Source organism: Tamandua tetradactyla, chromosome 4 (genome assembly GCF_023851605.1).
Source record: "Tamandua tetradactyla isolate mTamTet1 chromosome 4, mTamTet1.pri, whole genome shotgun sequence".
NCBI classification, from domain to species: domain Eukaryota; kingdom Metazoa; phylum Chordata; class Mammalia; order Pilosa; family Myrmecophagidae; genus Tamandua; species Tamandua tetradactyla.
Genome location: NC_135330.1, coordinates 96,155,274 through 96,168,713, shown reverse-complemented (window position 1 = coordinate 96,168,713; position 13,440 = coordinate 96,155,274). Strand labels below are relative to the sequence as shown.

The window sequence follows — 13,440 nt, the reverse complement described above, 5'->3', positions numbered from 1 at the left end:
ACAAACACCTTGGATCAATCTTTTAAGAAGCCATTGGTTGGACCACAACAGAGATGTGCAGTATATTGCAGGTAAGGACTGCTACTGCTTCCTCCAGAACTAGACATCGGGATACAACACTGGAATCATGGCCTTCTCAGTTTTACAACTGCCATCAAGCAAGGAATTATATGGAACAAGGCCTAGCAAAGACATCAGAGATAGCAAACCATTTTTTCACTAAGTTTTTTTTTCTTGTTTCATCACTTGCTTGGTTCCTATAAAATTTTAAATATTTCCAGATTTCTGATAAAGTCAGTTCTGCCATTTTCTACTTGTTTTCTGAGTGAGGACACATTACCCACCATTTCGCTGACCCCTTTCAGTACCTTTTTTGGGGTATGAAATTCTTTGTGTTATTCATTTCATTTAGTTAGATTACTATTTATTATAAAACATAATCTCTTGATTTATCACTCTTATGCTAGCATATTAGATATTTATGAAGACATAAAAAACAAGAATATTCCAGAGGAAATTAATTAAACCTTAATCTTGAGGTGAGTGATTGTGTGGATTAGAGGAAAAACATACTTTAAACAGCATCCTAGAGTTGTCTCTTTAGATTCAAAATTAATTATACTAATATCAGTAGATGTCAAGGATATGGGCCAGACTGAATTTACCAGAATAAAGCCCACACCTTAGAGAATTCACACTTTCAAAACTTATCATCAGCTGCATGTTCCTATTCATCAATTTCTGAAGAAAACTAAAGATCACCACCTATATGGATAGAGCTTCTGTGGATGTTAGAGAACAGATGGATATCACAATATGGCAATATTTGTCCTTAGAAATATGTAAACATAATACCCATGTGTGAAAGATGACCTCAATTAGAAGTTTGCAGATGATTGATGGCATATGGATAGATGAAAGAGCAACATGCATATTATTATGAGATAAGTACCGAAAGAAAGAGCCAGTGAAGTTAGAACTTCATAATTATTAGGGAAGGAGAATGGGGCTTGGACCATGATAGGTACAGGGTTATGCTTCTTATAAAAATACAGAAATTACTTTGTACTCTAAGGATGGATAATTTGGTAAAAATTAAAAATGCATAAAGGAAGAAAACTATAGAACATGATATCATACAGAGAATGCTGCTTGACTAGTTATATTGGTTTGAATCTGTATTACTATGGCATACTTACCCTTATCCCCTGCAAGCAAATGCACACATAAAAGAAAATGAAAAGAACCCCTATTTTTAATTTTTTCCTTCACCTCAATGCACTATAAGAAATAAGTCAATAATCATAGAGAGTAATAAAATATTTTTTATATTTCCATTTGTTTCTTTTCACTTATGTTTGTTTTCATTTTCACATGGTTAATATTAACTCTTTTTCCTTTGATATATTGACAATACACAATTATTGTATTCTTTTTCAATTTTGATGCAGATTTCTGCTCTCCATGTCAAATGCTGTCCCATCACTGTTCATCTGTAAAGTAGTTGTGCTGTTCATTTTTCTCATATACAGGTCCCTGAGCTCATTATCCAACCCCCAGACATAGCACTTACTGTCTAAATGTTCTGGGAAAGGATGAGACCAGACCCTGCCTTCTATTAATGAATCATGAGTTCTTGAACATGGAAAGGAATAGTGTTTGGGTTCTGCAGCATGTCAAGTCTGCATGAGGTGGCGCCATGCCTAAACACTGTGTTCACTCATATATAGGGGCTGATGAACCAAGGAACCATTCATTTCTGCATTTTATTGCTACACCCCAAAATACGTGGAATTTGGATTAAATCAGAATCCACTGATCCCAGATGCTTGGTGAAGGGAAGGTGAATCATGGCTTGGACACATCAGTCCCAACCTCTTTTCCCTAATTCCTCAAATACCAGGGCTTTAGTGTTGCTCTGACTTAGTTTTATGGACGCCCACATCAGAGGCCTCAGCCTTTGCCACTTATTGCTGAAGGTAAGTCATGAGTAGAGCAATGATATTCAAAAGGGAGTGGCTGAGGAAGGCCTAAGATTTTAACCTCCCTCCTCATGGCTTCAGGAGAAGCCACCATCTTCCACTACACACAAATACACACATGAATGCACCTGGTACACAAATGCCTGTGCACACAGCACATATTCAAACACAGACATGCAAACACACACAAATTTAAATGAGCATGCACACATACCTACACATCCTAGGCCAAATTAGCCTGCCTCCCTCCCAGAGCTCCTCATTACTGAAGCTTAATGAGCATAATTGCAGATATCTTTACATCAGTTTTTCCTCCAGATTTTTTTTCATGGACACATTACATTTTAATCAAGAAAAATTGTTGTTAATTTAGCATCATGGTAGAAAGTGGGCCTTATCCTTGGTGTTTTCAATAAATTTTAATCTCAAGTATTTGCTTCAGCTTTGACTAACCTTGGATCCTGCAATGAATGACTTCTGAGTCTTATCATCTGTGGATTTTCTTTATTCCAAATATTGGGCTTAGTTCATGCTGATTAACAAACCTTCTCCTGAAAGTTACTTTCTAAGGCCAAGTTCTGCTTACACCCCTCCCAAGCTCAAGTATTTTCCAATGCCCCTTGACTCCATTCTAAGTCTACAATGCTTTTAAACCTATGATTCCACAGCTTAACATTCAGATTCATTGTCTAGTCTCCCCTTCATCTCCAGCTTTATCTCCAATGATCTACAATAAAACACATTTACTGTGACCCTGTCATACTTGTCTCAAAGCAGCTTTATCAAATCTAGTTTTATCCTAGACTTTTACAGTCAAATGAAGTCCCCCCTTTCTAAACCATTTGAATGTCAACTGTCCTTCACTGATGCCCACATCAGAGAATTTTCTGATGGGATCTCCTTGAGCCAAGGAGCACAATTTGAAAAAATAAAAAACTCCCACTGCAGTTCTAAATGATTGGGAAAGCTTAGAGTCTCCATCACTCAGCACCATTTGATGATCAAGGCATGACCAGGCCCAGCTCAGGACTACTGGATTGGTGTAGTATAGTTTAATGATCACTGGGAATGGAACCAGAATTTTAGGTCCTCATTTGGCTTCTCCTTCTAATGCTTAATTAGAAATGAGGTACTGAGAAATGGGAAGAGACTATGGGGCATCTATATAAAGCTTTGACAATAGTTAAATTGGCTCTGACTCTGCCTCATAGGTCTTGCCCCTTTCCTGTGAGTATAGGAAACACAGATTGTTTCCATGGTGGCCCAGCATCTGACTTGTCTGGAGTTACTACTCTATGTCCCCCCCATCATGGGTGCTCATAGATATGCTATATATAGGTGGAGAGCACAACTGAGGCAGCCAGTATGGATGGGTCTCCTAGGCCATCTCAGTCTAATCAGACATGTTTTGGAATTGCCATTGCTTATGATGTGCTGCATAAACAGACATTACTATACCATGAATACTGTAGGTAGTGAATAATAAGAATTACCCTTGAAAATGTACACATACAAACACACCATACACAAAACTGTTCTCTGAGTATATTACCAGTATTCAATTTCATTAAAAAGCTGGTGAGATGGAGGTGGACTTTAGAAGACTATCCTGAGGAAGCTATAGTGTATGTGAAGTCCATGCACAGGAACCCTGCACATCCTGACAATCATGGGTTCTTTGTAGCTGGATAAAGATTGGAAGGCATGTGCACGTTGTGGGTAGAGATTGCAAAGAGGTATGACTCCAGGATTCTAAGGGGTAACACTAGTGACTGGAGACAACAAAAAGAAGGACATCCTGTCATCATCTTACCATCACAGACCTGATTCTCATAAGTGTAGTTTCTACCCCACAGAATGTCAGACCACAAAAAATCAAACAGTGAAGGTAATATTTCCATTGATAGATGGCTAAAATGATTCTTAGAGATGAATGGATCTTCCAATAGTCACAAAACAAGTGAACAGTTTGATTGGGGAATGGAACCAGAATTTTGGGTCCTCATTTGGCTTCTCCTTCTAATGCTTAATTAGAAATGAGGTACTGAGAAATGGGGAGAGCCTATGGAGCCATCTCATAAACCACAAAGGCTAAAGATGAAATAGGAAGACCAGGCTCCTTTCTTCACCCCAAAGGAGCTTAAGTGGTAATATCTATGTTATACAGAGATGTCTGGGAAACAAGAGCAGATGGGTAAGAAGGGCCAACAATTCTGGCTTCTTCTACCCCATGTCCAGTTGTGAGGTCATAGCAATGGCACAAATCTCAGATGTCAGAGAATTTCCTAGACATTCTGGAACTTTTGTGTGACAATGGGTGTTTCTTTTGCCCTGGCTTTTGATTCCCAAAATGGGCAGTATTTATCTCTAAATTCTAGGAAGAATACCATAAAATGATATCTATAAGCACATTCACTGAATATTTTTGCATAGTCAAAGATTGGAAAAAAGCCAGAGATGATGGTTAAATTCATGCATCAACTTGCTTAGATTATGGTGTTCAGTTTTGGGTCAAGCAAGCACTGTTCTGATTGCTGCTGTCTTTATATTTTGTTGATTTAATTCATTAACCAGTTGGCTGCATCTATGCCTTATTACACCTACAATCAACCTTCATCAGTGAGAGAAGTCTGCTCATCCAAACAATTCAAAGACATAAAGAGAGAAATCAGAAAGAAGGATTTCTAATTCAGCAAGCTAGTTTCTCCTGGGGAATTCATGAAATCCTAAATTGGTATTCCAGCTCGAGGTCTGCCCTATAGAATTTGGATTTGCCAATCTCCAGTTGTATCAAGTAATGCCTATAAAATTCTATAATATTTACACTGTTATTTAATGAAACAATTGGTTCTATTTCCATGGAAAGCTCTTACTAATATCAATTTGGTACCAAGAGTGGTCTTGAGAAATAGAATCTTACAGATAAGGCTACTCAGTTAGGTCTGGTGCTCTGTAACTGGATCTCTAATCTGATCAGATTAAAAGGCCCACGTTACTCTATTGTTAATTTTCAAGATGACACACATAGTTTGTGGTGTGAAACAGCTATAGAGGTAAGTAAAATATCATCACTGAGTATTGCAAGTCACATGCTTGTAAGAGGTGAGGCTCTGGGTGACCATGAACTTAATACCTTGATCATTTTCTGGAGTTAAAAAGTTTAATAATATTGGTTGGTAGGCCCTAAATATGCTGAATATTATTATGAAAGAAAAGGATGAGCTCAAAGCCTTCAAATTACCACCTTCATGGGGTGAAGGACATTAAAATTTCTATGCATGCCCTGAAAGAAACTCTTATTTTTTGTAATGTGGGGTTGGAATTTCTGAAAACCTGATCCATAAATTCATTCTGTGAGTGGTTGAATTGCAACATAAATTGAATAATTTCTGAAAACATCACAGGGCATATGCTGTTAAAGTTTGTGTGTTGATTGGATAGGGAATGGGATTCAGAAGATTGGAATGGAGTCAATGAAGTGATAATGATGAAGTTAAGGACACTGAAAAATATTCTGCTGATTCCCCCTTTCCAGATAAACGTGTGATGGCATGCTCTGAAGAATGAGACATCTAACCTCCATAAGAAGAGATGTAACTGCCTTCACTGCAGAAACACCCCTTACATCTCTGAATGAAATGAACCTGTATTATGAGATGAAACTGTAAATAAATTCCCTGAGATAGTTGGCTTGTAAGGTACTGTTAATTCCTCTCATGAACTAGTACTTCTTCCTATCTTTATTTTGAGAATCATAATGAGACTGGATCCCCAACATGTCCAAAAAGGTGAGGTTCATGGCAAATCCCATGATGGGCTGTGCTACACTCCCCCAACTAATCTAAATGAGTTTTACAATTTGTATAGAGAGAAACCAGGGAAATATTTGTGGGAATGTATATTGATGGTGTGGTATAATGGTGGAAGTAACATAAAGATGGATCAGGCTGAATATATTGATATGGACCCACTAAGCAGAGATTCTGGGTTGAATATTTTAGCCTGAGGGTTTAGAAAGGACTCTAATAGTTTGTTTGAGTGATTGACTATAGCATGGAACAAAAGGTGACCTACATTGTCTGAAGTTGAAATTTCAGTACTGCCCTGCAGATGAGGGTATCTAAAGGCTTACAAATATCGGAATGCTATAGTGGATTTAAATGAAAGATTTGTTAAACTCACTTCTGGAATATCCAGAGGACATACTTTTCATCAGTTCTGTGAAGAACAAATTGGTGAGTAAATTGCCATCATCCCTAAAGAGATCTGTGGTTACTCTTCCCTATAAGTTTTATATTACTGTGAGATTTACTGAGAATGGACTTGGATGTACTTAGCATTAACCAAGTAGTAGAAATTAGTTGCTAAAGACAAGATATCATGGCTACCAAATTGGAAAGCAGAGTGAAAATGATAATCAGAATAATCTGACTCACAGAAATCTATGACATTGACTTATCACTCATAAGGTATCTAGAAGAAAAAAAACTGGGAAGTCTATCAAGGCTTTTCTTGATCTATATAAGAAGAAGTAAAGATCAAGTGAATAAAAGTCTAAGTTGAATAATAAAAACAGGAAATCACAGTCCCTCAATCAATTCCCACATTGGAGAGTTTGTAGATCCAGAAATCCTGGAATGAAAGGGATGAAGACCCTTTGTGGAAGGGCTCTGCTACACTGCCAAAACTGTGTACTGTTAATTGTCCTCCTAGCTCTCCCAAAAGGGAACAATGGACTTTTACCAGGATGATGATACACTGGTTAAAGTAAATGATAAAATAGTTCAGTGGCTCAGAACTGATGGTAATTCCAGGAGACACAAAATATCACTGTGTTCCTACCTGTCATAGTAGGGGCTAAAGAAGTCAATTTGATCAATGGAATTTAGGGTCAGATCCATGTCATAGTGGGTGCTGAGGCTGCCCAAACACATTCTGTAGTATTTCCCTCAGTTCTTGAATACATATGTAGAGTAGAAATAAACAATGTTTAGCAGAATCCTACATTGGTTTCTTAACTTGCAGACTGGATGCTATTTTATTAGGGAAGGCCAAATGGAAGCCATTAGGACTACATCCACCTAACAAAATAGAAGATCGAAAGCAGTATCACATTCCTGTATGAATTTCAGAGATTAGTGCCATTATCAAGGGCCTGAAGAATGCAGGGGTGGTGATTTCCAACACATCCCTATTCAACTCTCTTATTTGACCTGTGAAGAAAATATTTGAATCTTTGATAACAGTGGAGTGTCATAACCTTAACAGAAAGTTACTCCAATTGCATCTGCTGTTCCAGAAATGGTATGACTATTTGAGCAAGTCAACATATTTATGGTTCTTGGTGTACAGCTTGATATAGAAAATACTTGTTGTAGTTTGCTAGCTGCCAGAATGCAACACACCAGAGATGGATTGGCTTTTAATAAAAGGGGATTTATTTTGATAGTTCTTCAGAGGAAAGGCAGCTAACTTTCAACTGAGGTTCTTTCTTACATGGGAAGGCACAGGATAGTCTCTGTTGGCTTTCTCTCCAGGACTCTGGGTTCCAACAACTTTCCCTAGGGTGATTTCTTTCTTCATCTCACAGTCCTGAAATGAGCTGCAAGTGCTGAGATGAGGTATGCTGAGCTGCTTTAGCTGTGCTATGTTTGCTTCCTCATTTAAACACCAGCCAATTAAGTCAAATGTCATTCATTGCAGCAGGTATGCCTTCTAGCTGACTGCAAATGTAATCAGCAGCAGATGAGGTTCATGTACCATTGGCTCATGTACACAGCAACAGAACTAGGGGCCTTCACCTGGCCAAGTTGACAACTGAATCTAACTACCACAATACTTTTTTTTCTTGAATCTGTGAGTAAAGACAAATCCAACACTTTCATTTCAGCTAGAAAAACTAGTGAAATTATCTCACTATTCAAGACTCAGCCATATATTAAAATGTAGATTTCATGAAAAGTCACCTTGGGGGACTGATGAGAAAGGGGGAAAATTCAAATTTCCCAAGTGCAGAATTCTTGATATTCTCACAAGCAGTGAGGACAAACAAAGCAATAGGCTGAACTCTCAATCTTGGGATTTGTTCATATGAAACTTAAAACTGCAAAACATAGGCTAATCCTACTTAAAATAAGGTTTAAGAGTCACCCCAAGTGAACCTCTTTTGTTGCTCAAATGTGGCCTCTCTCTCTCAGCCAACACAACATGTAAACTCACTGCCCTCCCCCCTCTATGTGAGACATGACTCCCAGGAATGTGGACCTTCCTGGCAACATGGGACAGAAATCCTAGAATGAGCTGGGACTCAACACCAAGGGACTGAGAAAACCTCCATTGAAAGGGGAAGAGAGAAATGAGACAAAATAAAGTGTCAATGGCTGAGAGATTCCAGAGTCAAGAAGTTATCCTGGAGATTTCCATTATCCTTTTATACTTACTTCCATTAAGTAGATATCACCTTTTTAGTTAAGGTATAACAGAGAGGCTGGAGGGAACTGCCAGAAAATGTAGAGCTATTTTCCAGTAGCCATGTTTCTTGAAGATGATTATATGATATAGCTTTTGCAATGTGACTGTGTGATTGTGAAAACCTTGTATCTGATGCTTCTTTTATCTGCCTTATGGACAGAGGAGTAAAACATATGCATTAAAAGTAAATAAACTTTAAGGGGAACAAATGTTAAAATAAATTTAGTAGATTGAAATGCTAATGATCAGTGAAAGAGAGGGGTACGGGGTGTGGTATGTATGAATTTTTTTTCTGTTTTCTTTTTATTTATTTTTCTGAATTGATGTAAATGTTCTAAGAAATGATTATGATGATGAATATATAACTATGTCATGAAAAAGAATGTTTATATTGTATGTTAATTGTTATATTAATAAAAGTTTTAAAAACAAACAAAAAATGTAAATTGCATGAACTTCATTTGCCTTTCCCTTCCATAATACATCACAATGGTGCATTATATAGATGATATCATGCTGAATGGTCCTAGTGTGCAAGATGTAGCAACTACTGGGGAATTTTCATAAGACATTTGTGTTTCTAACAGTAGAAGAAAAATCCAGCAAATCCAACAAATCAAATTCCACATTAGTGAAATTTCTAGGCATTCAGCAGGGTGAGACATGTCACTTCAAAGGTGAATGATAAACTGTTGTATCTGGTCTCTACCACAAAAGTGGCACAATTCCTGCTTGGTCTCTTTGGTTTTCATAGGCAACATATCCCATAATTGATGTGTTATTCTGATTCACTCAACAAGGGGCCAAAAATATTGCTAGATTTGATTGGAACAAATGAAATCCTTGCAACAAGTCCAGGCTATTGTGTAAGCTGCTCTCCCACTTGAGAGCACATATGACCCAAAAGATTCAATAGTGCTGGAAGTTTCAGTGGCAAAAAGAGAAGATGTCCAGAACCTTTGACTGGCTCCTTCAGGAAAATCACAACACAGATACTTAGGATGTTAGAGTGAAACCATGTCATCCTCTGCAAATAATTATGATTTTTTTTATAAAAAGCTTTTAACCTGCTACTGGACCATAGCAGAGACCAAGTACATAATTATGTGTCACCAAGTTATCATGAGACTTGAGTTGTCTGCCATGTAAGGGCATTGTCTGACTGACCAAGGCATAAATTTAGGCACACACAGTTGCACTGTAACATCAAATGGAAGTTGTATATACAAGGACAGGTTCAAGCACACCCTTAAAGCACAAGTAAGATATTGTGGAAGTTTCTCAAATGTGTATGGATCCCACTTCGCCACAATATCTTCTTTCCCAGCCCTCAGCTATGTCCTCATGGGGATTTTCCTACCATCAAGTGACTGAAGAAGAGAAATCTCAGGCCTGTCATTCAGACTTGGGTGCTTGGTATACATGTACCACCTAAAAGTAGACAACTGAAACACTTCATCCTCATTTCCAAGACATCCCTGTAGAAGAGTATTCAAGGGAAATTCTCTGAGTGGGCAGAACATAAAGCAATGTATCTGATTCTTTATTTAGTGTATAAGAGGAAATAGCAGGGGACATGTTCATTTATACTGGCTATGGCCTGTCATTTTATTTTATGATCAGCATTAAGGAGAGAACATGATTGGAAAATTGGTGACAAAGGGGTCTGGGAGAATGTTATAAAGACCTACCTTTCTGAATGGGCAAAAACATGCAGATATATGCATCCAATGTGAATGCCACCCTGTACATACTGTCAGCTGTTTGGAATCTTGGCTGAGACAGCTGGGCTGTTGCAGCTCTGGTTAAGATCTCTCACTATCCAGTAGGATAACTTGGGCACATTCACAGAGATGTTGCAAGGTCCCAAGACAACAGGCAGAAATGTGCAATTTGAGTTCTAGGCTTTGAATTGACACAATTTCCTCTGCATTCTGTTATCCAAAAAAACCACAAGGTTTTCCCACATTCAAGTATTAGGAAAATAAACACCATCTCTTAATGAGAGAATCTTTGTAACCAATCATTGTGGAAGATTTGGAAAGAGAATTATATAAACAACAGTGCCCATTTTTTTAAAAATTATTGAGCAGGTAGTAAGAAACAGTTTCTGGAAAGAAAGCAGGATCCTTATCCCAAATCCTTATCACATCAGTGGTTTTAGTAACCCAGAATTTAGTATCCTTGGAGCCTAGGGGTGGTAGCAGCAACCCTGTCCAGAGGAATTTAAACAATAGGGGGAGTCAAGCTGATCTTCTGCATATAATGGATTAAACAATATTATTTCTGTAATCAAGGAAGGTCTATGATTCCTGTTCCATTGGCTTGTAACTAGTTTGGGACTAGTGTATATTGATCTCCCAGCATATAATAAGATATAAAGATTTTTTGAAGATGCAGTATTTGTCTTGAGTTTAATATACATTAAGAAAATTCCCATATGCAAAGTTCAATAAATTTTAATTGATGTGGCTGATGTAAACTGCAAAATACAAATGACATGCCACTGTTCATTTGGCATTGGAGAGGTGTAGGGACAAAGGTAATGGTTGAAAATTTTTCTTAAAGAACTAAAGCACAACATATCCAAATGTTAGAGAAATGGGAATCATTGTAGCCATTTGAATCATCCTCTGTGCACCATACAATTCCTAAGTAATTAGAACATTCTTGAATCATTATAATATTACTAGAAAATCCAGGCATCATTAATGTCACCACTTATGATATGTGAAATGTCATTATTTCAGATGAAAACTACCAGTTCTGATGAAATGTGTGGGCAAGGACCCCTATGAGATAAACCAAATGAAACTGTGCTCCTTTGACCTAAATGAGGATAGAATGATTTGAGACTCACTAAGAGTCTGGGGTATCTGAAACAGCACTGGACAATAGATGAGGAGGACATTTTTTCCTAGACTACAAGAGGAAATGAGCTCTAAGTAGACTATAAATCAGCCAGACAGTCTCTGCTATGCAGTTGTAAAATACTGGAAATTACTTTTTTTATGGAAATGATTTTTAAGGGGAATAGCAGAATTTGCTTTCCTGAATAAGAAGAGTTCAATGCTCAGACTGAGGGATTACTCAGTTGACTTCTCTGTCAGTACTTTAACATGGGCAGGCACCGGGGATCAAACCCGGGTCCTCTGGCATGGCAGGCAAGCATTTTTGCCTGCTGAGCCACCGTGGCCTGCCCTCTGTCAGTACTTTAAACCTGAGATTCTGATGGGAAGCATCACTGCCATGTTTCAAGGGCAAATTTGAAATGGATCTCTTTACATCTGAATAAAACAGAATTTGTCTAGTGGACTCAAAATCTACCTCTTCCAACTGATAACTAATTGCTTTTAAGGCAATGGAGAAAAGAAAACATTTTTTAAAAAGATCTTGCCATCATTGTTTGCCAAATCATTAAGAGAGCTCAAGCAAATACCTTATAACAATTTGAATGCTAAGTCTTATAACTTTAAAAATAAAGGGCAGCAAAACCCAGCATTGTCAGCAGTTTCTTTCACTTTGGGAGATATAAACTCAATGAGGATGGACTAGATGCAAGGACAGATAAGATCCAAGGAAATCCTCTAAGAATTCAATAGGAATAGTAGTTTTTAAGGGACTCTGCTCATAACATATAAGAAGTGGGGAAGCAGAATAGATAATCACAATATAGAGAGGTCTGTTAGAAACAGGGAATGGGACTACTCAAACACATGATATTCATATGCATCAACTGCCTCTATATTTGTATAGTAGGAATCTGCCATAGGCAGAGAGAGTAGGCTTATAGAGAACACCAACCCTCTATAATAGAGAGCAATTCTATTGCTCAATTCTATTGACAGACCTGGTCCCATTCTCAGGACAAATAAAAGCAATAAACAACCTGAAGTCTGTGAGTGGCAGGGACCACTAATTGAATAGATAATTGAAAACAGCATCTGAAAAAATCAAAGCAATTTCATATTCCAGGGTGGCATTATTTTACAGAATCATTTTGAATACACATTATACTGTAAAAACACATTTTTTTAGAGGAAGGATTATATTGCGCAAGGGAGACAGGAAATTTAAATACAAAAATGTGTGACTCAAGAACGATATTGATGAGTTGAAGAAGTTGCAAGCAAAAGAAAATAATTAAAATAACATATAGTACCCACAGTATAAGCAATCAAGTACAGTATGCAAACAGTCAAATCTATTTAGGGTAAAATTGGAGGGGGGAGCAAATACTGAGAAAATGCAGAGGAAAAAAGATAAAATGTTTTTAAAAAATCAGTCTAAAGAATAGAATAACAGGGATCAAAAGTTCAATACCCAGTATGAAAGGCATGATCAGAAAAGTATCATGGAAATATAAACTAGAACTTAAAATAGAAATAAAATATCTGGATAAAAGTAAAAGAGAATAAAATGAATCAGCCAAAATCTCCAGGGAAATCAAAATGAAAAGTGCTTGTTGCATGGGTGTGGGTGGGGCCCACGCACTTAAGTGTTACCTGGATTCCAAAGTGAAACAATGGTCCTGGCCAGGCTGGTCCATCGCTGACTGGACGGCCGCGACTCCCTGAGGGCTAGCAACCAGCGTCAACGCCCGCCAAGCTACGACAGACGCCAACGGCCGTGACCCGCATGCGCATGTCCAAGTTCACCACCGGGGTCCTCTTGGTGCGCTTGCACACAACCGACTGCAAGCTCAGCAGGTGCGAACACAATGCTCCTGCGCATGCCCGGAGGCCTGGTGGGTCGCGCCACGCCTGCGCACGCCGACCGCCTGCGCCGACAAGACGTGTCTGCCGCCCCGTGGCGCCGTGTGCGGGTCATGGCTTTTGGCATCTGTCGTGGTCTGGTGGGCATTGGCGCTGGTTGCTGATGCTCAGGGAGATGCAGCGGTCCAGTCAGCGGCGGGCCGGCCTGGCCCGGGCGTTTGCGTGGAGCCAGGCAGCCGCGACCGAGAGTGGAGACCAGACAGGAGCTGGAG

At 38.5% G+C, this 13,440-nt stretch overlaps 1 protein-coding gene across 1 annotated transcript in view; it reads right to left on the bottom strand.

Moving 5' to 3' along the window:
* The window catches only part of LOC143681195 (nucleoporin p58/p45-like), a 91,532-nt gene extending 78,347 nt beyond the window's left edge, over positions 1 to 13,185 (bottom strand). Inside the window, exon 1 of the mRNA XM_077158010.1 lies at positions 12,959 to 13,185. Within this exon, the coding sequence (XP_077014125.1) occupies positions 12,959 to 13,002 (44 nt within the window). The 5' untranslated portion in view covers positions 13,003 to 13,185. The remainder of the gene's footprint in view (positions 1 to 12,958) is intronic.
* Between the last annotated feature and the right edge of the window lie 255 nt (positions 13,186 to 13,440).